The 25,717-nt window shown below is 36.3% G+C and overlaps 1 protein-coding gene across 2 annotated transcripts in view; it reads right to left on the bottom strand.

Annotated features, from left to right (window-relative positions):
* Nucleotides 1-25,717, bottom strand: part of NUP58 (nucleoporin 58) — a 35,643-nt gene that overhangs the window by 5,183 nt on the left and 4,743 nt on the right. Inside the window, exons 3-15 of one of the 2 annotated variants that reach the window (XM_055801840.1) lie at nucleotides 24,903-24,938; nucleotides 23,311-23,463; nucleotides 22,125-22,259; nucleotides 21,449-21,559; nucleotides 18,261-18,285; nucleotides 17,765-17,830; nucleotides 16,820-16,994; nucleotides 15,392-15,471; nucleotides 14,596-14,714; nucleotides 12,422-12,504; nucleotides 9,303-9,504; nucleotides 3,285-3,383; nucleotides 654-746 (exon numbers count right to left, since the gene is read on the bottom strand). In XM_055801840.1, the coding sequence (XP_055657815.1) occupies nucleotides 654-746; nucleotides 3,285-3,383; nucleotides 9,303-9,504; nucleotides 12,422-12,504; nucleotides 14,596-14,714; nucleotides 15,392-15,471; nucleotides 16,820-16,994; nucleotides 17,765-17,830; nucleotides 18,261-18,285; nucleotides 21,449-21,559; nucleotides 22,125-22,259; nucleotides 23,311-23,463; nucleotides 24,903-24,938 (1,377 nt within the window). Of the gene's footprint in view, nucleotides 1-653; nucleotides 747-3,284; nucleotides 3,384-9,302; nucleotides 9,505-12,421; nucleotides 12,505-14,595; nucleotides 14,715-15,391; nucleotides 15,472-16,819; nucleotides 16,995-17,764; nucleotides 17,831-18,260; nucleotides 18,286-21,448; nucleotides 21,560-22,124; nucleotides 22,260-23,310; nucleotides 23,464-24,902; nucleotides 24,942-25,717 lie in introns of both variants that reach the window. The other variant, XM_055801839.1, reaches the window with a different exon arrangement.

A 25,717-nucleotide genomic window follows, 5' to 3' on the forward strand; every position in this document is an offset into this window, starting at 1 on the left:
CTGTAGAAGTGACTAAGATTTCAGACACCTGAGTTAAGGAGCAATTGCATCCATATTTTCATTTTCTCACCATCAACAAAGGTAAACCAAAAAAGTGAAATGAGCATAGAGTAGTTCAATTGCCACAGAAATGTTTTTGTAGTTAATGCAATGAATTACTGATACATGCAGAGGTACAATACCTGTAACTTACTATTCAAATAGAAAGAATAAACAGATAAACAGTTTTAAAGAATCCTTCTGGACTTCTAAAAAACAATTTTAACTTTACTTGTAAATACAGGAAGTCAAATTACTGGTATATCTGTCACAAATTTGTACACTAATTCCAATAGCTCAGGAACTGTATAGCCTATGCATTCAAGTAGTAACTGCATTTCAGCACCTCAGACTGCATCTGATCTGCTTCCACTCCTAATTAGACACCAACAAACAGAAGACATCATTGCTCACTCAATACTGTCTAGCTAGGAGACCTTTACCAGAACCTAAAAACTTCTCCAAAAATGTGTATTTAGCAAGCAAATAGTTAATTTAATGGTTATATACACATGCGATTTTAAGTTTCAGTAGCTTTCTTAGACTGAGTGCGGTAGTTTGATTATAACATTTTTGCTTTAAAATAAACTTGAATTCAAGAGAAACAAACCAACCTGCACTTAGACTTCCTGATGGTTTACTTGTAGTTCCAAACGCAAACAATGATGCTGTGGCACTACTTCCAAAGGCAGAGCTACTTCCAAATCCTAGTAGAATAATAGTAAGACATACAACAAAAAAATTACAGACACAGCAATTAAAGACACGTAGGTTTTGGGCAAGTATTCCAACAACAAACATAATTTTAAGTATTATTTGATAAACAAATACTCCTAAGATTATTGCCTCAAGACTGTTTTATTCTCAACAGCACTGCATTAACGAAACACTGCAAACGGGAAAGTATTGGAGAAAACTACTTCCCTCAAACCTGAGCAAAGGAAAAGCTCCAAGAACAGGTGAAGTAAACTATCAGTTTATAAAATTGCTATTGAATTGCTGTTAAACTGGCAAGAAAATGGTAACCAAAGAGGCCAACTCTAAGAAAATTCAGACACAAGTCATATGACTTCTATTGCAAAAAGTCACAAGCTTCATCCACAACCGAAAAAGGAAAATTCTCTATACTGGCAACAGAGTAAACATTTTTAGTTTTTATTTGGCTTATTTTAGAATCACCCACACCCTGTCCCCAGGTTTCTGGAAGATTAGCTCTATCTAGGAAATGACAATAAAGGAGAAAACCATCATATAACGGGCAGCCATAAACATACAGCTGTAATAAAACTCATTATTTTTGTAATTAACATTTATAATTTCATAATATAAATATCTCAAGATTTCAAATTGTGTTATTAATGAGATCACTTCAAAGGAAAAGTATGTTGATATTTGCAGTTTGAGACAGAGGCCAGACAAAAGTAACAGTAAGGGAAATAGATCCTCTCATTGTGGCCGTCTCAAGAGGATTTCAAAAAGAGAACAGTACTTGTTATTTGAGGAAATTATGCCCCCATCTTAAGTTTCTTATGTCAGGGAAAATACTTGTATTTTACTGCAAATTGAGCCTTTACCATTCCTTCAGAGAAATAATTTTTAGATTTTAAAACCAGTAAGCATTGAACACACTATCTGAAGCAGTGTTCCCTAGTCTTCTGCAATTTTTAAATCAAAGTAAGTTTTAACGGTATATGACAAATATCATTTGAAAGTAAGATAAGTTTATTTAAATGATACACTCTTTTGTCCTATCTAGTTTGAAATTAATTGCCAATGGTCAGGCAAGCTGTCTGCAAATATTTAGTGAAGCACAGGATCGATGTGCTACATATCATATATGCTTTAAATGCGAAAGCCTCTATGTTTTATCACTGACAAAATTCACAGAATATTTATCATGGAAAGAGAGCATACTTCCCCAATTAAAATGATGTTTCAAAAGTATACACTAAAAATTGTTCTGTTAAAAAAAACAACCCTTAAGATAAGAAAAAAATCTTAAGTATTCATTCTGCCGATTTGTTTCCAAGGGCACACCTGCAGGATATTTTGCATGTATTCCCTTATTCTTCTACATTTGCTTCTATCAGATAGTCTTCTTGATTTGTCAAAAGATGACAATTACTTTTCTTTTTGCTCACTGTTCTCAGTTATTGTCACTGTTTAGGTTTTCTTTTATCTGAAAAAACCTAAATTCTGATCAGAAAAGTATTGGTAGATTTAAAGATAATTTCAAGGTGTAAAGTCCAAGTTACAACATCTTTGTAATACTGAGTGATATTTAATTATTTTAATTACATTACAACACTGATTCATGTGTTCGGCTCACAAAGAGGCAAAATGTAGAAATGTGTACTGCAGAGAGAAGAGGATGCAACAAGAAAAAACACAACAAAGTATGTTTGTGCTCAGCAGATGTAACAATTTTCTTTGCAGATCTCATACAAAAGCTTCAGAGGACACTAGTGTCTTTTGACTTGCACTGTAAGAACCCCTGACCTATACAGATAGGAAATTTACAGTCTACTAATCATTTAAGTTTCTAGTTGTAGTTCTAGTACTGAGAATTTGTTATACTTAAATGAAAATGTCTACATTAATTTTGTCATTTTTTTATTACCACCTACTCTTCCACACCCATGTGTCCTCTTGGAATATATTCCCCACCAGTATACTAACATTTTGATTAGTATTTTTCCCTCAGTTTCAAATGTTGCTTTTCAGCTTGAGGATGGATTTTTTTCCACCTCAGCACTAGGGGACAGAGTGACAGCTAAAGCAAGTATGTTTCAGCAGGCAGGATCCCAGAACTGTAGTAATTTTTTTTTGCATTTATTCTTATCTTAATCCAAGCAGAAATGGGTCCCTGTAGTTAACAGTTGTACATACAGGGGAAAAACTACTATGGATTAACTACAGCGTGACCCAGTGTCTCAGGTGCCTAACTTTCATATATATAAAATTACATCAAGTTGTAGTTATAATAGATGTACTTTATGTACTTCCCTAGCTTTCAGAACAGAACTTCTATGTGATTACTTCACCGTGGGTTTTCACTATAATGGCTTATTAGCCTTAGTATTAGCCTTAGCAACCCCTTTCACAAGAAGTCTGGAAAGTGCAGACTGTCCAGTTTTAAGGTCTTCCCTGAAACAGATCATTCTCTTAGTGGAGTTAAAGGTTTGCAAGAGATTCAGATGTGTGGTATAATAATTCAATGAAAGATTAGAAAAGTTAAAGTGTACCTCCAAGGCTTGAAGAACCTAAGCCACTTGATTGCAAGCCAGTGCCAATACCTGAGCCGAATGGCGTTCCAAAACTAACTCCCAGAGATGGCTGTGGCCCTGGTATAAAAAAAATGAGAACAAACTTGCCTTACTCTTTCATAGTAAAGAGGTCCTTTATTTATTTATTCAAGTATTTGATAATGTGAACATCATTGCTTTCAACAAATCCCATTAAAATCCCAAACTTTACCTCATCATAATTTCTCACTTAACTATCTGCTTCTATGTCCACCTGGTAAAAATCTAAGAAAACACTGACTGTAATGAGGTGAAACTAGTAAAAGCTAATAACATCATTTAGTATTTTTAAAAGTTAACCAGTCTCACCTTAAACTTCAAAACATTAATCAAAACCTCAAGAGAACTCATAGGTAACAACATTTTGCCACCTGTATTAATGGAATCTGAATAAGGGAAAACCTTCAAATTAAAAACATAAAAACTGACACTAATGTAACCAAAACTATATTACCAAAAGTTAATTTAATAAATAGGAATCTTCAAAGCTACTCAAGTATTCCATCCAAATTTAAACAGAACACTAAGATAAAAAACAAGACAATGACTTTATTTTATTAAATTTATTGGTCATTTTTAAGCAAGTCAATTACACAGTAACATGACAATTCAATTCTTTTCCACACAAGTGATAACTGAGTTCTGTTAAGCTCTGCTACATAACACCATTCAATAAGGTAAACTAGTCAAACCATCTTTTTAAATAAACATTTACAAAAGGCACAGTTCTGTGTACCTTAATGAATTAGATACATTCAAAGTTTCAGAGTCAGAGTTTGTCCCATAATTAAAAAAACCTGACAGTACTTTTCCCTACATATTCACACTGAGATGCAGGACTGTCAAAAAACATCTTCAGTCTGCCAAGTTGAAATTTACAGCCTCAGTTTTTTTTTTTTTAATCTCTTAACCTTGGGGAATAAAGAATCAACTTGCTAGCCCATTACTAACACATTTTAAAATAATTAATTCTGATAAATAATTAATATATTTTGACAGTTTTCACAGTACAATCTTATATTCCTGTCTTTTTCAAACAGTTTTCAGTGCACTAGTTAAGAAGTTTAACCATTGAAGATAAAATACAGTGCCAGACTCTTAATCCACAGACATTCACACCTTTCCTTAAGATAGCTTTCTCCCATTTTTGAACATACTTAATGTACTATATCTATGAAAGTGATGATTTATTCAAATATTACTATAAAGCTCTGATGATTTCAGTCTTTCTCCTAAACCATTATCACATTTAGGCTTATTTTCATTCAAAATTTCTTACTTCATACTACAAAGTTTCCTCTTACTAATTTTTACCTACAGTTTTAAAATGTAGATATTTCAAGCTTTTAAAATCAGTTCAGTATTTGAAGATTTAAATGGACAATCATTTGAATCAAGTGAAAGGCACTGTATATTGAAAAGTAACATTTTTGCTAGGAACACAATTCTTATGTGATCCAAGCCGAATGACATCTGTATACTCAAAGTAGTGTTAAACTAAATTTTAAGGGCAACTAAAGTTGTTAGCTTTTAGTCTCTGCTTAGCAGGGAATAGCTAGGAAACCCAAGCTGGTTTTCAACTAAAAAAAAAAAGTATATCAGATGTTGTAATTACAAGTTTTCACATTAACTAAACTTGTTTACATCCAGTTTAAATACTGATACATGTACCTAGCAGCTCTTTAAAAAAAAATTATCAGTAAAAACAAAAAACCCTACACAAGTCAATTAGTCATCTAATAAACTAAAAGAACCCCAAAACACATATCCAGTTCCTTCTTAAGTGCACAGGTTTCTATCTCAGTGGGAGGCACTGTTAGTGGAAGACCTTAAAACAAAACACTACAGTCCTCCAGGCCAAGCTTTTTACTAAATGCAACATGCTTTTTAGAGCCAGTAAAAAACATTATTCTAAAACACCTCAGATCATATAAAACAGGCTCTTATGCCTTAGGCTAGCAAGCTTTTCATTGAGCAACAGCATATGGTATTTGTTGATTTGGTACCATAATGTTCTGAAGGCATCATCACTACTTATCATTCTTGTAAGTAAACATAATTTTCAATAGCAAAAGCCTAGTAATAAAGATTCTTTGATGCCAAAAGTACTAGCAAAAGAATTGGCACTTCTGGCTATTATAGTTACGAAACAAATTCTTTATAACAACTATTTTAATGTTTTGAAACTTGATATACATTTGCCCTGTAGAGCATTTCAGTCTAATGAGTAGGACCCACAACAGAGTCCAGACAGGTCAGCCAGATTTCCTAAAATGACTTTCTGCAATTTTTAAAAATCGCAGCTGGTCCTAACAGTGAACAAATTTAGTGTCACAACTTATATCTGATTTTGACAGACTAGTACACTGACTAATTTTAACCAAGGTTTGTATCAAATCACACTATACAAATTTTAAATGCCATTTTCAGTATCCTTTCCCATTAGCACTTCAATTTCATGCCAAGTCAAGTCAAAACATAAGAAAGTGTGCTAACAGCTTGATAATGCTTTGACTAACTCTGCACATCACCAGTTAAGGAGAGAGTAACTAAGTTGTTGGGGGACTACTTTACTTATAGAAGAGGACATGTGAGTCTGAAGAAAAGCATTTAAGACAACTTAGTCTTACCAGAAAATCATCAGTTTCAGCCTAATGCATTCACAGGTCTTAGTTCACTAGGCTTTAAGTTCCTTTAAAATCTTTTACTTTAGTCCCAACGATAGAAATAGGTAGACTAGCCACCATCATTTTAACTTCCATGCTGTTCAAGATTGTTTGGGGAAGGTGCAGGCGAGGCAGTGGTTAAAACCCTAGCTGCTACCACACAAAAGCACGACAGCCTCACCGCTACCAATAAAGCTGTGCTCAGAGCAAAAGTGCTAAACTAGGGAGGAAAGGTTGTGTGCAGACATGACTTAAGCATACTTTTAATATCTCTAGCCTCAAAAAACTGCACAAAAATCGTGCTTCAGTATGCACGCCACAGTCCTGGTATCCTGATTATCCACCCCAGGAGAACAGTGGAGTACATCTTTGCTCCCTTTCTTCCATATGGCCAGGATCCACTGGCTGTATTTCTTTCAAGAGAAGCCAGACGTATCTTGGCATACAGAGAGAACATAAATAGGGTGCATATCTACACCCAGGAACTGGGGAAACATTTTCCCTGATCCCACAGCTTAGACGTAGCTACTAAACTTTTGACTTCTGAACGCAAATTTAAAATAAATTATTATTTCTCTTTTTCAGAGAGAGAACGGTAACTAACACTAAAATCATCTTATGAAATACTTAACTATGTAAACATCAAATATTTTTTTTAAAGAGAGACTAACCATCCTGACCCCTCAATAACAACAGTACCATATATTAGATTTTAGTCAAAACTTTGAAGCCCAGGTTAATTTTCTTGTTTTATTTTTATCTTCAAGAACAGCAACAACAGGTCAGGTAGTACAAAGACACTCCCTGCCCTTTACAGAAACCTCATTTCATAGTCTTCTCTCATAACCTTCTACCATTCCTCATCTACCTCACTCTTCAGGACTTAGATCTTGCAAAGAAATAAGCATGATTTTAACATCTAGCAGATATTATGAATTTGATAAATTAACAAAGGCAAAACATCAGAACATTTGCTGTTTTACTGCAGCAAATGGCCATCAGAAAATTCAAACAAGGAAAAGGAAACAAAGAGGCAATCTTTAAATGTTTAAAGATTCTTATAAAACTGAAAGGATACATTCTTCTCCTTTTCTACTAAGAGTAATACAGAAAGTGGCAACCTTATCTGAAGCTCAGAAGGTTCTGGGTAAAATGTTGGGAAAAAGTCAAACACTGAAGTCAGTAATTTAGGAAAGGTGTGATATTTTCCTTTTTAGTATGCTTTTAAGACTTTAAAACATCTCTGAAATAGTTCAGGTCTGACAAATCCTGCTTTTGAGCTACAGGGACAGAAAAGATGACTTCAAGTTCCATCTAACCCTATTTTTTAAGTACTCTTGAAGTGCCACTCACCACATTAATCTACCTCTATTTTTCCAGGTCCTCCCATGAGTTGCATGGAGGGGAGTAGTATTCAAACCGAGTAAGTAGTAAATAAATTGTTGTCTACTTCTGTTAGCATGTTTGATGTAAAGTTAATGGCTTTGTTCTATCTGCACCATGTTTGTAGTTGGCACGTTTTTGGCTTTTGAAATACTCCACCAACACAACCAACCAACCCACCCAAAACCAACCTACACACACTCCCATTTGCTCCTTTCACTACAGAATGTCACAAAACACCTCAAGGTATAAAGTCACCCTATGTAAGGCGTGCTGGTACAGGTCAGTTCTGTCCTCCACCCTGCCCCTCCTCTTCACTCTTACTCCTAAGAGAATACTCACAAAATCATACCAAATGGCATCTAAGTTATTAGCAGTTCTCTTGAATTTGGACTAGGAAGTTCAAATCTGTCACCCCAATTCATGAAAATGCAGGTATAACGTTAAATGTGACATCCCAAGTACATGACTTTCATACACAACTAATCCTGTAATGATTGTGGAGATTACTTTAACAAAAAACTTCAGACAAGGAGAAAGATGAAGGGAAAGGGAACTACTCTGGCAACATTAGGCTGCAGAAGCCACACTTCTATCTGTACTAAAAACCTTGAAGTGTGACATTACATTATGTCATGTTTTCTGTTTAAAACCAGACTCTTCCACAGATGTCACTTCTACAGAACTTCCATGGATTAACACTGCAGCAACAGGAAGACTGTGGTCTACTATGGAAATTCAGAAGAGAAATGCTTCATGAAGACTTCATTTTTTCTTGTGTTCAAAATTATTTTGATATATTTGCCTTTGAAACCCATCCCCTTGTTGTTTAGAAGGGCCAGGGCTGGAAGCACATTGTATTTTCCTTTTATGGAGAAGGCAAAGGCAATCTAATCATTTGTCAAACAGGGTGGTTGGTGCATAGATCTCTAATCAAAACCATTCAAAATATGACTGCTGTTAAAAGAGAAGGAAAAGGTGCTAATATGACTTTCAGTAAACCTGTGGTAACATTTTAGAAAATAAATGGTAGAATAAAGTTACCTATCTCCTTTTCATAATTTGCTGACAGACATATCTATATTCAAGTAAAATTAAATGGAATTTTTCTTATTTCTGTTAAATGATTAAATATCAATTCAATTCTCTACATTCACAAATCCTTCTCTGAGAAGTGTTGGTTAGTGTAACAATGTCAACTAAGGTGCCTTAAAGTTATTTCCTTTGCCATACGCATATCCATTCTTCATTAGCAGTGGGTCAAGCATTTCCTCTGTTTTGGTCTTCCTCTTACACACATATGCACACAGAACCACTGATATGCTCTACTTGCTCTAATATTTATTTGCAACAGCAGAATAGCCAGCAAAAAATGCTCCATCATCACCCTGACAAAGGAGTTGGCTAGAAAATAGTAAGCCAGGCATCAGTCTTCATAGTCTACAGAATTCTGCTCCACTATCCTTCCTGTTCTACAGCATTTTCCATTTTACAGGTCCAAAGTGCTATATAAAAATGCATTAGTTTTACATAAGAAAAAGGTAATATGTATTTAGATAATCTCTCCTCACTGATGTGAAATAATTTACTATAACCATACAATTCTGGAAAGAGGCTATACTACATGTATTCAGAGATGTTACTTAAGAGCGAAGACTCACATTCCAAGGGGTTAAGTTAGAACAATACAGTAAATATCACTAATACAAGTAAATTCACAAGATTAAGTATCTGTTGTATAATTATTGCTAAGTCTACCCTGCATTTTTCTATTGGCTATGTATCAGTAACTTTGCTCGTCACAACGTTTAGATTTTTAGTCTAACACAAAGGAAGACCTCATAGAAAGCTTTACACAAATTTATTATTGTCGTAACACTAATAATCTATAACTTGAATGCACTCAGACCTGTAGCAGGCTGTTGCTGCTGAGTAAGTGTTGCAGCCATCGCAACGGCTGCTGCATTTGGTATGTTGCTGAAAGGGGTCGGTCCAGTGGTAACACGTGGCGCGCTCTGCCACTTCTTAGCTTCTGCTCGTCTTGCCTCAAACACATCCATGGCATCTCCCAGAAAGGTTTTCCTGTAGCCAAGGTATTGGTCTTTGAGCATCTGAAGGGGGTGGGGGGGAAGCCATTTTAGTTCAGTGTATTTGACATAAAACCTTAACTTAATAAGGAAAAACACTGAATTATAAATAACATTTCCTTTTTTTAGAAAAAAAAAAAAGCCCCCACAATCTGGAAGGATCTAGTCAAGCTGCAAGCTGGAGAGAAATGTTTTGCATCACTTACAGCCAGAAGAGGTTCTTCATTTAAATCCTGCAAAGCAGTCAAGCCTGACTGACATAATGAATGGTATAAAAATCTTTCACAGTTGGTGCAAATCAGCACAATTCAATTTGTATCACTGCACTAGGTGACCTAAGAGGCAAAATACAGTCACGTTGCTAGCTTATACCATAAAATAACACTCTTCTTCAGTGCTACCGTTTCTGCATGGAGCCTGCTTTTGCTCCCTTACCCCCTTCACCTATTTTTCCTTCCTTTCACTCTTGTGTTTCCTTCTTAGTACAAAGCTAAAGCAGCTACCAGAATTTTAGAATTCACTCGTTTCTGATTCATTTCATCAACAGCATAACACTGTGCAAATGCAATAGATCACTATGCTTTAGTCTAACAAGTAGCCTGAATATGTTGTCATGTTCCCCCTCCCCCTTGCCTATGCCCCTTCCACCCCCACCCCACCCCCCTTCCGTGGCAACATTTAGCTTGGCCTGTTCATTGTGAGCCATTTCTACCAGTCACAGATGAGGGAACTATGGGTATCTTAGGTAACAAAAAGAATAAATGGCTTCAATTAAAGAACCAATAGAATGATTTCCATCTTCTAACAGAGAATCTTTAAAAGTAATAGATTTATTAAAGCCGAAGAACAGTAGGTTCAGTTGAATTTTATGGAAGCCATACTACATCCTGTGTTCCTGGCTAAGGATATGCTTGTTTCCAAGAAGAGGAGCTTATGGTCCAAAAATTCAGACTCAGAATTTGAACAACTGTGATTTTTGTCTATCAGCAACACCAGGAAACACAAAGATTGACTTCATTATCACATCAGGTGTGCTGTCTTTGGAAAGAAAGAGACATGTGCCAAACTCTGATATGATTTAGTACAATGTCATACTGATTGCCATAGGAGCTGAGAAATGCCATTAGACAATGTAAAGCAGTTTTTAAGGCTAATCTATGCAGAATGATTTAATGACATTCTCTACCCAAGTTGTGCCCATGCACATTTTACTCTTCACTGATCTTGGATACAGAATGTATCTGTATGTTCATAAATTATATAAATATATTTAACAACTAGCCCCATACAAAGATGTTTCAGGCCATATTTTTCTACAACTCCAGACCCTCGAATGAAAGTATACGTGCAAATCAGAAAGCCTATTTCAGACAAAGGAATCAATTGTGGTTACAGCTCTGCCTTCACAAACCATATCACAACCATCAAATAAGGCAGCAACAGGAGTTTCAAAACTGCTCTGCTCTCCTAGGATCTCCTAGCTGATAAACTAAAATAGATGCTCAGAATGATAGATCCACTTATGCAGTATATTAATTTTTCTGATTTCTGAAGCTTTAGTTATAAATGTGTCTTCTAAAATATCAGCCTTCATGTCCACCCACTAGAATAAATCCCAAAAAACCTTCCCCAAAAGAAAGAAAAAATCCTCAAACCCCTTAGTTTCAAGCAATAGAATACTTCTTAAGCTGAAGTCACTCCTATTCAGTCATGCTGACAAGGTACTGAAGATACCATTACTTATACTTGCATATTAATCCAGCTCTTCATATTGAAGAGCAACAAAAATGTACCATCAAAGACCACCGCATGAGTTCAGGGTACACTCAGATCTCAGAAGTGAAGAGCCCAGCACACACCTGGGATCCTTTTTGTGTAATTCTGCCAAGATTATGGAAATGCTGATATATTTTGTATCTGGTACCAAAACTGAGTTCAGTAAGAGCAGAACAAATATCTGATGGCAGGTAGCTATAAAAACCAGTGAATATCCATGCTGACAGAAGCAATGTATGAACTAGATTCCATGCATTGCAAGATCCTCAGTATTCCTGAACTTCTTTGAGGAAAAATAAAAAGCTTCAGATGTTTAGAGAACTATCAACATTGTGCAGAAAAACTCTGAGAAGGAAACAAGCCAAAAATTTACCAGAACTATTCCTATTAAGGAAGTCACTTCACAGAAACAAGCCCAAACACTTCTCCAAGTTCAGGGGATTTTTTGTGACCAAGAAGGGTTCTCACGATCTTAAGAAAAATTATGGATTGTAGAACATTGACATTTGTCAATATGTCCCAAACTGTAAACAGGAAATTCAAGCAGAGTCCATGATGGAAAAAACAAGCCTAACTAGGACCTTTGATACATTAGTATTTTTTTCACAGTAGTCTTTCCCCCCGCCCCCCATACATATGACTTTCCATGAAAACCAGGCTGAAAAAAGTTAAACAAACCAAACCACAATTTTCACCAAAATTCTTTGATATGTTGAAAAATCTTACATATGAACACCTACTTTTTCTGTTACTTATCTGAGTAAGAGTGGATTTAGATCATCATTGTTTGAGGTCAAGAGATCATTGGGCAAAAGCAAAACATAGAAGTATGAGCTCAAAGACAAACATTTCAAAAATTGATCAACGATTACAAAGAAAATATAGGTAACATTTTGTTACCTAAATGATTGTGGTCAGTTGCTATCATCACTGTAAGTGAATAATTCAAATTTTAGACTTCAGCTAAACAAAAGTTACTTTTTTTTTTTAACCAAAGCACTTATCCAGAACAGTTTGAAAATTTTTAAAAGCAGTTAATTTAACAGAAGTTAAAAAAAGAAAAAAAAAAAACACCAAAGAGATTAACTGAAAATATATTATGTTTTCAAAAAGTGACTTTGTAGTTCTTCCACCAAATACACAGGAACACATCAAACCAACATACCTTTACGTTTTCATGTATTGATTGAAGTTGTGCAGCTAAAGCTACAAATGTTTGATAGATTTTCTGCATAGCCATAGACAAATCTGTAAAAGGCATATAAAGCATTGGTAAGTGACAATCTCACTACCAGGAGAAAAGATTTAATGTTTATACCACAGCAAGAAGCCCCCCCAAAATACATACAGCACAAAGCACAAAGGCAATCGCATGTGAACAAGTTGACGTCTGCAAAAGATACACAGTTTGAGAGCAACTGGGTGCCACAAGTTACCCAAGTACTACTTTTTGAAAGGGCTTCAAACTGTATTTTGAAAAGTACTCTTTTATCAGATTAATTTTACATATATGGAATTTGTTTCCTATAATTCTATCATTTAACAAAGCTAAAATATATTAGCCTAACTATTTAATTACACAGGAACATTTTACCTCATTGGTTTTTACATAAACATAGTTAAATCAGATTTTCTTGTGTTTGTATATATTTTCCACTCTGAATTAAAGTACAGTTAAACGTTCAGTTGATTTTGCCAAAGACAGAGCAGTAGAATGGAAACTTATATTTTAAAGAGGCAATTAACAAGTATCACAGGAACAATTATTCTAGCTCTACCCACAGGCATATCAGAGAAACGCAATGGGGAGCTTCTTGCCTACATAAAGTCTTAGATTTAGGATATCCTATTTCCCACACACATATGAAAGTGTTTTCAGTGCACTGACCCAACTAACGCAAAACTTTAATCCTAAAGTGGAAATCTCAAAAGTTTCGCCAAAATCAGGCATTTGCTGACAAAAAATGCTTTTCTGGAAGAAGCACTGAGACAACGTAAGAAAATGGAGGACAGAAAAGGGTTGAAGTGGTCTTTCACTGCGGAAAGATCAGCTTCTGCATTTCCTCTGAAGGATGCATACAACCTACTGAAATGCAAATAGTAGCTATCAAGTTCTTGAAGATGCGCAGATCTAGCAACGATTCTCGAACTGAAAAGGTCTGCCTCTCCATAAGGGCATTTCTCCATTATAATTTGCATTTCTTTCTGAAAAAGAAAAGCTGGGGAATAAATCTTATGCCAACCTGCAGGGTTGTGGAGGCAGTGGTATCTAGGAAGGCTGGCCACAAGTTTCCAGAGAGTCTGGGGATAACTTATTGAAACCAAGTACTAGACATCTCAAAATTTAAGACATACTGGGTCATGATTTCCTGTATGGTAAAGGCTACATATGCAGCACAGTGTTGACTAGATCACTAGATCATTTGCTGACAGCTTGACCACGCTGGCACAACAGATTAAGCCTTGCCCACACAAGATTTAGATTACGTTTAGATTATAGCAGAAACTGCTGAAAAACCTGAGGAAAATCTGTGAAGGCATCCCTCTCGTACTCTGGAAGAACAAGAAGATCACATGGAAAGACAGAGGACCCTCATGATTCAGCAAATATCCCACTCTGGAAGCTACATCTAGACAGTTCTCTTGGATTAGACATATAAGGTCCAGAGTCTATGTACCATCCTGAGATGGTACAATGTTCAAGTATCATTTGGCACAAGAAGACATGCACTTGAAACCACTGTTTATTGGAGAACTTGTACCTAAAGTGAGACCCAAAAGATAAAAATGTCTACAATCATAGGAATGGTAACCAACTAGAAGACTACTGTCCAGAGGTCAGTATTCTCTGACCACAGAGATTCTCCCAAGATTGAATGATGTCACAGCAAACTAGACTAAATTTTTGCGGTTGGTCAGAGCTGAAGGCAACACCAACTGGCTCCAAACTAAGTAAAAATTCCCAGTTTGATCTGGAACTGGCAGAGCAGATGCCCATATTCATCTGGTCAGACAGCTCAGTGCAAGACAGGGGGTGCCAGACATCAGCCTTATTAACAGATGCTGAAGGGAGAGAGATGGATATAGTGGATATCAAAACAAACTAGGCTTACAAACTACACCTCAGGAACTGGATCCATCTTAAAAAGCTCAAGAATCTTTATGAATTTAATCTTTAATCTTTACATTGAACAAACTGCAGAATCTGAGTGCTTATTTCTGTACATTGAATAAGAAAAGCCAACAATAATGAAAGAGATTAATTACTAAGTTTTTCCTTATAGGTGTAAGATTTCTTAATTTTTTAAATGTACTAAATACTACAATTGAAACATTTACCTTGTGGAGTTATGTGTGAATTATTTGCTTGAGTAGCAAGATGATTTTCCAGTTCTTCTATTTGTTGCCTGTATTGCTGCAGCTGTACTTCAAACTGCTCAACCAAGATTCTGAAGTAGCTAGATGAGTAAAATGAAATCATGATTAAACTTCACTAGTTTGCCACTTCTTTTTAAATCCGATCTGTAATAGCTGCCAACTTTCATTTAATGAATTGCAGCAGTTATGTTCTATGACATTCTTGACATCCCTCTACTAATAGGAAGAGAGTAAAGACTGTTTTTCCTCCTGTCTATGGATAAACAAGTACAGAAATAAAACCATGATTCCATTCAGTACAAACGTTAAAAAGAAGCAAAAAAAAATTCCTATTATAAGTTCATAGAATCATAGAACTGTTTTGGCTCGAAGTAACATTTCAAGGTCATCCAGTCCACCTGCCCTACCATGAGCAGGGACATCTTCAACTAGATCAGGCTCCTCAGAGCCCTATCCCAACCTGATCTTTAGCACTTCCAGGGATGGGACACTTATCACCCCTCTGGGCAAACTGTTCCAGTGTTTCACCACCCTCACTGTAAAAAATTTCTTCCTTCTTCTAGTCTGAATCTACCTTCTTTCAGTTTAAAACCTTCACTCCTTGTCCTATCACTACAAGCCCTACCAAAAAGTCTCTCCCCATTTTTCTTATAAGCCCCTTCTAAATATTGAAAGGCTGCAATAACGTCTCCCCAGAGTCTTCTATTCTCCAAGGTATATTATTAATTATTATTATTTACAAATAACAGTAACTCACTCTGCTGGGGCTGTATTTTCATGCTGGAGACCAGGAGGAGTTTTCTGTGTTCGTAACGCTATTTCTGCATTCTTCAGCTCCTAAATAAATAGGAAAAAATAATAAAAGATAAGATTCTGTATTAAGTATTCAAAAAGACCAGCTATAACTCTACTGTTCATTTATATAAAATATTTTCTTTGTATATTTAAGTTAACAATGTGACAGAATCAGACCAGAAACTCTTCAAAGAATAGACTGCCAGAAAGTTGGAGAACTGTAAATACCAACAGAAGTTTGGGAAAACAACAAACAACCGCACACACTGAAAGCACACTGAGCTCTCAGAAGTTGAAAAAAATATTCTTCTTAACTGTCAAGAGATAAAATCTAACTTCTACTGTACTTCAGAAATCCTGTCACTATTACTGAGGACTAGAGGGGGGGAAAAAAGCAACAGTCAAGTGCAAGGAAGTAACACCTTAAAGAGAAGAACAGAAAAAAAGGATTATTTTGCATTTATTTTTTTTTTAATATTAACTAGTTAAAAAAACTGCCTCTTTCTATGGAAATGATCTTTTTATGCATGACAATTACAGCATAAGCTTCTGTTCAATACTTTCTAACAACTCTATCACTAAGAATTTCTCAGTGCCTGGTGTTGTGATTATTCTCTACTGCATCATTTACAGAAATAATGAAAGTATCAGTAACAAGTTTTTGTTTCCATAGAAAACTCAGAAAGGCACAACTACAGAGTATTTCCTTTTGTTATCACAAGATATAGAAAACACATCAACATTTTTACTTTAGAACAAAATATACTTATATAGCAAGCAGCTTTGACATGCCAGATGAATTAAGTGGTACAGATCTTGAAAAGCACTTCCATCAAAACTTGAGCTCAAACTGGTTGCACAGTTAAGATGCAGACAGGCAGACAGAATTCTGACTCAAGTTCACTAAATGAATACTAGTGCTAGTTAAGATATTTTGGTCCCTGAAATGTTATGGGGCAGCGTTTGAGTTTTGGTTGGGGTTTTTTGGTTTTTTTTTTCTTTTTTTTCAGTCTTCAGAGGAAAATGTACTCGCATTTCTGCTGCTCCAGAATCCAAGATGTTGTAACAAATACATCTTCACTAGCAGCTGAATATATAACTGAAACTGAAGCAGACACACATTCCCTTCTAATGCCTTTGCTATGTAGGAGTGCTTTCCTGAATAAAAGTAATTTTATTGCTGTTGTACTTATCTAAAAATACTGACTTCGCATATTTCAGTCTCCCCTGGTAACTTCAAATAGATTAGAAGGGATTCAAATTTTCGTTTTATTTACAACTCTTTTAGTTTGGGCACATTTTAACTTGACTGATGATAAAGAAGGCTAGTTATCTTATATGAAATAACCGACACAGAAAATCTCCCTAATAAATTTGTATTCAATTATACCTGTGCAGTTTCCACCTTCAGCTTGTCAATATTAAGAGTGTTTCTCTGTAATCCACTGGCAACTACAGACAGAAGTTGTTTCAATGCTTTAATGTCTTCTTGTACTTTAAGCATTGCTTTAGAGGACATTCTACTAATTTCTTCCTGAACTTGTTTTTGTTCTTTCACAAATTTCCTGAGAAAGGGAAAAAGAAGGGGGGAGCGAGAAAAGAAACATAATATATCGAACCTGAAGTACCCAATTGTTTATATTCTGGTCACATCATTAAAATAGCTATTAAATTGATTTTTCCAAAATCAAGTGCTGAACAGTAAAACTACTGTAAAGCACCATATTAACTCCTAGTGTGCTAATATTGTAAAAAAACTCAACAACCCTCCCAGACTCCAATAGCAAGTGCTTAAACACGTTGTGCTCAACACTGACAAAGATATGTATCGAGTATTTTTTATATATATATGATAATATATAGCATGTAGTAAAAGTGATTACTACTTTGAACCCACAAATACAGTGACATACAGCCTCCTTTACTAGTCTACAGCCTGCCTCGTTCCTGCCTGAGGGATGGCTCTTTTACAGTTCTCTCAATTCCATATGAGATCCACAATGCACATGCAATATGGACATAAGGTTCAATACTTACTATGCATGTGCAACAGGCTCAATACTCCCAGGGAGAGATGGATCAGATTTTAAGAGCATATTTGTTGGCACGCTCACTTGTGTAAACACATGAAAAAGTGAGGTCAAATAAAATAAACAGCCTAGGCTTCAGCTATTAGAACTATCTATCCACTCTGTTCCAAAGGTTAACCTCCTGAAAGGCCTTGACTAGTAAGTTATCCTGCATGCAGCCTGCAGTAGGGTGCTTTTGTCACAGAGCATCAACAGCATACAATACTTTAGCAAATTTACTATCATAAATAAAAAATACTACTTACTGTAGATTTTCTACATCTTGACAGATTACTGGAGGTAGATTTTCATCCTTTAGTGCTTTGCTATCTCTACAAGAGACAATGCATGTTCAGTCGGTGCTTTAATCCTACCAGACATTTTTGCATGACTACTAAATATCACAAAAACATTCAAGTGATGGATTATACTGTTCTGCACCCATTGCATGTATGCCGCAACTAGGAATGATTTAGATTAATGACACAGATACTACGCCTGTGGTGTAAGCATCATACACATTCACAGAAACCATTTTTCAGACCACATAATCAGTCTGTAGCAGATGCCAGATAAGCAGAGGTATTGCATTTGATGGGAAAATTCAGTGTTTAAAATGATGAACCACCATTGGTCACATTGCAAAACTTGGTTATTGACATTTATGCCTTTTTCAAGATCAAAGCTGTAGAAAAGCCAACATATTAGAAAACTATATATAAACCAAGTAAGACATAAATGCGAAGAAAATCTGATACTTACTCTGGTCTTGTTCCTGTTTTGTCACCTAGGAAATAAGAACTGTAGGTCAGAAATAAAGCTTTGAAGAACAAAACAATCTTAATGAGATTTTAGGGAAGAACTGACGACTACAATCTGCTTGGTTTCTCTTGATAAAAGGAAGAGACTAGGCTAACCATAAAAGAAAGACGGTTTTCATTTACTCCCCCTTCACAGAGAAGCATCTTTTCAAGAACAGTGGTTCAACAGTTGAGGTGCTAATTTCTTGCCACATAATAGTAGTGCAAAACACCTTGTGTCACTGTACAAGTCACTGCAAATACAATACACAACTGCAGTTGTGCAAGAACTCTGTTCCTGCTTATGCAACCACAACTCACCAAGAATGTTTTGTGGGTGCAGGTGAAGTGTTTAAATTCAGCAATAGCAGTCTGTTCTCAAGTATGAAGGCAATGAAGGTCTGACCACTGGACCTCCCTAACAATTCTGTTATTGCATCAAGTCCAGTAATTCACAAGGTTTTACGGAACTGAAGATGTTACTGCTCACCTACCACCTACGTACTCCAAACTACATCTGTGTATCAAGGTGCCAAATGACTGAGTAATAGAATGGAGCTTAAAGCAACATAACACAGGGTCTGCAATCACATCCATCCTATAACCATAGTAATCTGTCAGGAAGAACACTCACTCAGCCTAAGAAGTGGGCTTCATCTTCTTCAGCTGGATGCAATACACATCCTCAACTTCCCTCTCAGTGCCACTGTGGCAGAAAGTAGCTATGCAGCTAATGCTAATGCCACAAATATTTCAAGCTGCACAAGCCAATGCTCCTGCCAGGAGAAGCTACTACTTTTAGAAGCAACATCTACTTAAACTGTCTGCTGGCTCTTGTCACCCAGTACATTAGAGAGCCTGGAGTCCCACAATCATTCCCTGTGCCTTTTGCTAAGGGAAAAAAAATCTACATAAAACTGGTGGAGGGGTCAACCCCAGAATTTAGGACTGCTTTCTCTGCTGATAAAAATTAGGCAGAAAACTAAGTATACTTTGCTTTCTCTCTTCAGCCACTTTTGCTGTACATCAGAACACCACTTACAAAGTCAAAGATACAGATTTGAAATCAGATTATGCTGATTTCTAGGCAAGTGAGTGCTCCAGATTTTACCTTTCTTTACATTCTTTTTCATAATAGATGAGGAAAATATGTCTAAGAACAGCTTCTTTTCCTGCAGCTGTATTTTAAAGAAATACTAAACAGTCTTCAGTCTCCAGAAGGAAAAGCTTTTATAAGCTATTCCAGAAGAGAGAACACAGGCCCCAGTCCCTATCTGTGCTGAGATTTCTAGGGCAGTTTTCTTTGGTAGCAATGTCTTCTTCCTTTTCTTCCAAGGAAAAGAAATAAAACCCTCAAAACCGTAAAAGCACCACCCTCAAACCTTGACACAGTTCCTCATACATCAGTACAAACAATTGTACCAACAGGACAGAGTAACAGCACACAAGTAGAGACATTTGCCTTAAGCAGCCTTACCCATTATGGGAAACACTCCTAAACTTAAAAAAAAAAAAAACAACCCAAACTCAAAAAAACAGTCTCCTTCAACATTTCCCACTGCTTAGCCGAGAGGTATATGCTTACCATCCTGACAGCAACAGTTCAACTAGCCCAGTTTCACTATGCAACATATGGGAATTCAGGTACTCATTCAAGTTTCTACCTTAAGAGCTAGGCAACACAATGCTGAGAGTTATCAAACTCAAGTCGATTTTGAGTCTGTGGTTCTCTGGTCCTCATTTTAAGATACCTGTATATTATGGAAGTGTTGTGATATCCTAATATTAATGGAAATCCCACAGAACCTGGGAACTGGACCTTTTTCATCACTCCTAATTTCAGTAATTAATGCCAGAAACAATAAGCACCATGCAGAGCACTCCAGCGTGGACAGTCAATATGTCTTCTCTTCTACAAGTATGAAGAACTATGACTCCACAACTTGTGTTACTCTGTAAAGATGGTTTCACAGAGTTTCTGTATTTCCTTTTCTTTTGGCTATTGGTATACTTAATTTAAAATCTGGATCCTGAATAGAATGAAGAGATTAAATTAACAGTATTGATTCCCCAGAGAAAATGTGTATTTTAGAATCAGCTTTAGTTAAATTTACTCTGAAAGCATAAAAGCAAGACAAGTTAATAAGTGCCTATGTGTCAATGCTCAATACTCCCTTACTTAAATACTTTAAAGCTACCACATAGGTAGTTTTTCTAACGATTTTAACAACCTGATAGAACGTATCAGATGGAACTATGCACTACCAGAAACACAGCTTTGAAGATTAACAGCCCAGGCTTTTGAAAAAAAGAAACCAAGTATAAGATCTGTTACAGCTGAAGAAAGCTGGTTTTCAAACGAGTACTTTCTGTATTTGTAACGCATTACTTAAACATAGCTCTGTTTCCCCCTCTAGTGGTTATTTGACATAGAGCTGTTCAGAAATCATCGTAGTGTTTTGGGTTGGAAGGGACCTTCCAGATCACCTAGTCCCACACCCCTGCCATGGGCAGGGACACCTCCCACCAGACCAGGCTGCTCACAGCCCCATCCAGCCTGGCCTTGAGCACTGCCAGGGATGGGGCAGCCACAGCTGCTCTGGGCAACCTGTGCCAGTGCCTCACTGCCCTCACAGTAAAAAATTTCTTCCTAATGTCTAACCTAAATCTGCCCTCTTTCAGTTTAAAGCCATTCTCCCTTGTACTGTCACTACATGCCCTTTTAAAAAGTCCCTCTCCAGCTTTCATGTAGGCTCCTTTAGGTATTGGAAGGCTGCTCTAAGGCATCCCTGGAGCCTTCTCTCCTTCAGGCTGATCAACCCCAACTCTCTCAGCTTATCATCATCTGCCACAGCACTTCAGCAAATGGTCCTACAAGCCTTCACTCCCAAAAGGCTAAAGCGTTTAGATCCTCATTCTCAAGTGTAATATTGACTTATACTTATTTTAAATAAATTTACATTACATTGCAATTGCAACCAAAATCTTGTTCTTCTATAAGAACACGATATCCAAGAACAAAATTAATAACATGCCAGGGGGTGTCAGCTTTAATTTCATACTCCTAACACAATGCCACAGGGTATTTGCTGTAATGCTCTGATAATTTTCTCAATAAAAAAAAATATGACTGTTTTAAAACAAACTTACTCTTTTTGTCTGACGAACTACTAAAATCAATGCCACCAAGACCTTCATTGGCAGTAGTGGAAGGAGCCGCAGTTGTCCCCAGAGTCAAACTCAAAGCATTCTGCCCAAGTCCTACAATAAAACCACACAGAATTTCTGCATTTACAAAGCTGATACTTAAAACTTACTTAAAATAAAAGCACGTATCTTGCTTGCAGTTTCAGACTACAACACAGCACAACAGTTTTCCTCTAGAGCTGAAAAAGACAGGAAGACATGAAGTGACATGTCTTTAAACACGTTAAAAAAGCAGTTAAAACAGTTTATTCAGACCAAAAGCCACCAAAATAACGAGTTTTAACTTCTCTGCAGTTAAAAGGAGATACTTGTATATCATTGCCCTCTCCCATTGATGATCACCTTCCTTGAGTCAATTATGGCAATGACAAAATCTTGCATTTTATTTAAAAAAATTAAGTAAAAATGAATTTAAGAATGAAAAAGCTGCCAGTGATTTCAGATTTCATTTTTATTGTCCATGGATAGCAACACTGTTCTTAACTAAAACACTGTTAAAAATTATACTTTCAGAGTGTTAAGATTTTATATCAACTGAAACTTACATTATGAATTTACACAATCACAGATTAAATATCAATGTTTTGAGACAGGAGGGAAGAACAAAAATAACTTTCACCTGTTGCTGCTGTGCTTGTATTCTGGAAGAGTGAGCCTCCTAAACCTGCTAAGGCTCCTCCTAAGGAAAGGCCTGTGGAGGCAGTTGTAGTTGGAGCAGTTGAGCCACCCAAATTTAATGTAAAGCCAGTAGTTCCTGCAGAAAAAGCAAGCCAGCTTCATGCAGACACTGCATTCAAATACATCCACAGCCAGTCTGAAATAACTGAAATGTCTGAAAGCATATTTATCACAAATAATATGGATAATAAACTCAGTTTTTTTTATTTCCTGCAGATTTTCCAAAGTCATAGAGACTTTCAAATTAGATGTTATTTTGTTCTACAATATCGTAATCCTGATAAGTCTGTATTTACCTCCAACTATGTAAAAAAAGTCCCCCAGAACACTAGAGAATCTAGAAACTGACACAGAATTTATTTTATGGCACAATGGATCTAACAAGTGCTATTGACTTTTTATATTAAAACGCCAAAATGTTAATATTTTATGTTAAACATTGAAATATTTTACAAAAGACATGATACAAGAACATTTCCTTGGTAGTCTGAGCCTTCTGGCTTAGGCATCCCAGCTTTTGGTAGGATAGGGAAGAACTGAGTAGAAAAAGACCATAGGTATAAAGGGACAGAGCACAGAGGGCACAGATAGCTGAGCTCAAATGCAGACTCCTAAGGTTAAGAAAAATGAACTCCAGTCTTAATTATCATTATGCATGGTGCAGTTTAACTGAGTTAAATATGATGGCAGGTGTGTGCCAGTATGACAACTACACTGGGAAAACTTTGTTTCCACTACTGGTTTACCGTTTCAGGCCATCTACAAATGGTAGACATCTTCCAAACTTTTCAGCTGTGCAAATAGGAAGCTTTCAGCCTCCAGTGGGCTTAACAGTTACAAAAATAATCATTTCACACAATGAATCATCTCTCGCTACAGTTCTAAAGACAGATTATATGCTGCCTATTTCACATGGCCATAAATCTATCTGTATTATGGTACCCAAATTTAGAACTACTGAAGTCCAACGAACTTCATAAAAGTACCACAAGATTATATGTGGGGTTTTTTCCTAGTGGTACACACTAGAACACTTCAGAGTTTAGAACTGTTTTACCACAAAGTTTTATTGTTAAAAAACCCAACCCAACAAAAAATACCCCAGACCCCCCTAAATATTTTCCTACCTGCTGCAGGAGTTGATGTAAGAGCAGATGATAACGACAGGCCACCCGCTGAGGTAGAAGTAACAGGTAAAGCAAATGGCGTGGCTGAACCTGCAGGTTTGTTGAAACCTAAACTAAAGCCTGTAGTAGCTGCTGATGTGGTGGCAGGTGTGCCTAAAAAAAACCCAAAAACAATTACCACTCTAAGAACACTCTGTTTAAGAACAAAGGCTCAATTCATCTTCTCTTCTGACCTATTCCCATTTAACCATCACAATCATCACAGCATGCAAGATCACGTGCATCAAGTAAAATAACCCCATAGCACTTTCAGATATATTTCAAAGGTTTACATTAATTGCATGGGCATTTTTGCTCCAGAATCATGGACTGGCAATTATATCTAATGATAATCTAAAAAAACTAAAAAAAAAAAACACATATGAGCATCCACCAAGAGCATCTAATAGACAAACCAAATATTGGTAAATAGAGCTGCAAACAATATTGCCCAAAATACAAACTAACAATTCTCAATTGGATGTGCATGCCAAGATGAACGCACACATAATTTCAATTTGTAAGCAAGATAAATATGTTGAGATGTTATTCTCCCAAACTCTGCTTTTGAACACTTCTAAATTGAAGCAAATAAAGCTTCTGCTTCCTGCATTTTTCACGGTAATACATTTTACATTCTAGAATCCATATTCCAAAGTAAAGGAGGAGCATGCACATACATAAACAAGCCACAATAGCACGTGCAAGAAACACATACTCTATGTTCTCAGTAATTGCTGTGTGTCTGTTTTAGATTACATCATTTCATTCAGCTACGGAAAAGAATTAATGTTCATATGCATAGCTGCCACATATGATTATGCAACATACAGTCTGTTCTGGGTTAGATGCTGCTCCTCTCTTCTTCTACCCATTTAATTTGCTTCTTTATCCAACACAATTTTTTCCAATTCATTCACAGCACAGCTTCCTAAATCTTGGGACTGCAGTCTGTCTTGTAGCACCACCCCTAACATCTGTGATACGCAAGCTCAGCTTCTCCTCAGACCTCAGCTGCTCGTGTTTAAAAAGAAACCAAACCCCACACCTACCCACTTATTCCAGTATTTCTAATGCCAACTGAAAAATAGTCACTAAAGATGCATCACAGAAAAGTAAAATATTCCCAAGGTCTGTTCCCAGTTCAACCTTCTATTCTTCTAGAAGAGGTAATTAGCAAACAGGCCTGTTCACACGAAGTTCATTAGAGCAAGAAATTATTTAAGAAGAATTCTTTGATAATGTATTCCAACTCCCCTCTGCTGAAGGATGAAACTCATTAGGGGGGCATAAATACAAAGTCTAACTTTTCACTGCAACCACCGTCACTGCTGTACAGGAATGGAATGGAAGAACCCTTTAAGAAGGAACAGTGCCCAGAACTGCAGGGCTCCACTCTGGTTTGCAGCCTTAACATTTGGGCTGCAAAGCAGACTGCAGTTAGTAATGGGGAAAGATCTCACATATGATTACCAACTTTCTACATCACAAGAAAGATCTATCTGTATTTTTCTTTTGCCTGTATAACGTTAACACCCAAATTCGGTCCTTACCTAGTGTCAGTCCTGTAGCAATAGTTGTTGCTGTTCCTGCTTTAAGAATGAAAACAAAGAAAGAATAGTAATTGAAGGCCACAGAGCAGTTATAGTAAAACATGAAAAAAACTATTAAAATAATGCAACATTATGAGACAATATGTAGACTATTATACAAGTTTTTTCTGTAGTATGTTCAAAGCAAAACATAGAAGACAGTATTTGTAAGCACCAGCAGCACAAATCAAAACATAACTGACTTCAAAATGTCATTTTTCTTCATAAGAATCTGCTAACAGCGAAGCTGATGTTAACACAGCAGTATAGAAAATTGTTTGAAATTTTAAGCAAATTAAAGTGAATGAAAATACAGAAACTAGTCATTCTATCGAGCATTTTTTTCAGCCATATGGCAGTACCTAACATTAGCATGTAAAACAGCAGATTTACAGTATAATGAAGAGGATTATAGAGTCCTAAGTCTTTGTAAAATCCTGTGTCTTGGTTTAGGGTTTCTGTCCCACTGGTAATTTAAAGAGATTATTTTGAACAGTGTTATGCCATTTCATATGTTAAAACCACCATCTGATTAGAAGATCAAAAGAATTATTGAGAGCTAAAAGAAAATTACCCCAACGTAGCCAAACATAGTAGTACTGGCTTTCAGTCCACTGTTGAATTTATTTCTAGTAGATTGGTTCTTAGAACTTCCCCTATCTACCCATACAAGTAAAAAAAAAAAAAAGAATAGGGCCATTTTGTTAGCAATATTGGAGCCAAAGTAATATTCATTCTGTCTGAATGATGCCTGGTGAAAATATTTCCAGTCTGAA

The sequence above is a fragment of the Falco peregrinus genome, chromosome 4 (assembly GCF_023634155.1).
Source record: "Falco peregrinus isolate bFalPer1 chromosome 4, bFalPer1.pri, whole genome shotgun sequence".
Taxonomy (NCBI): Eukaryota; Metazoa; Chordata; class Aves; order Falconiformes; family Falconidae; genus Falco; species Falco peregrinus.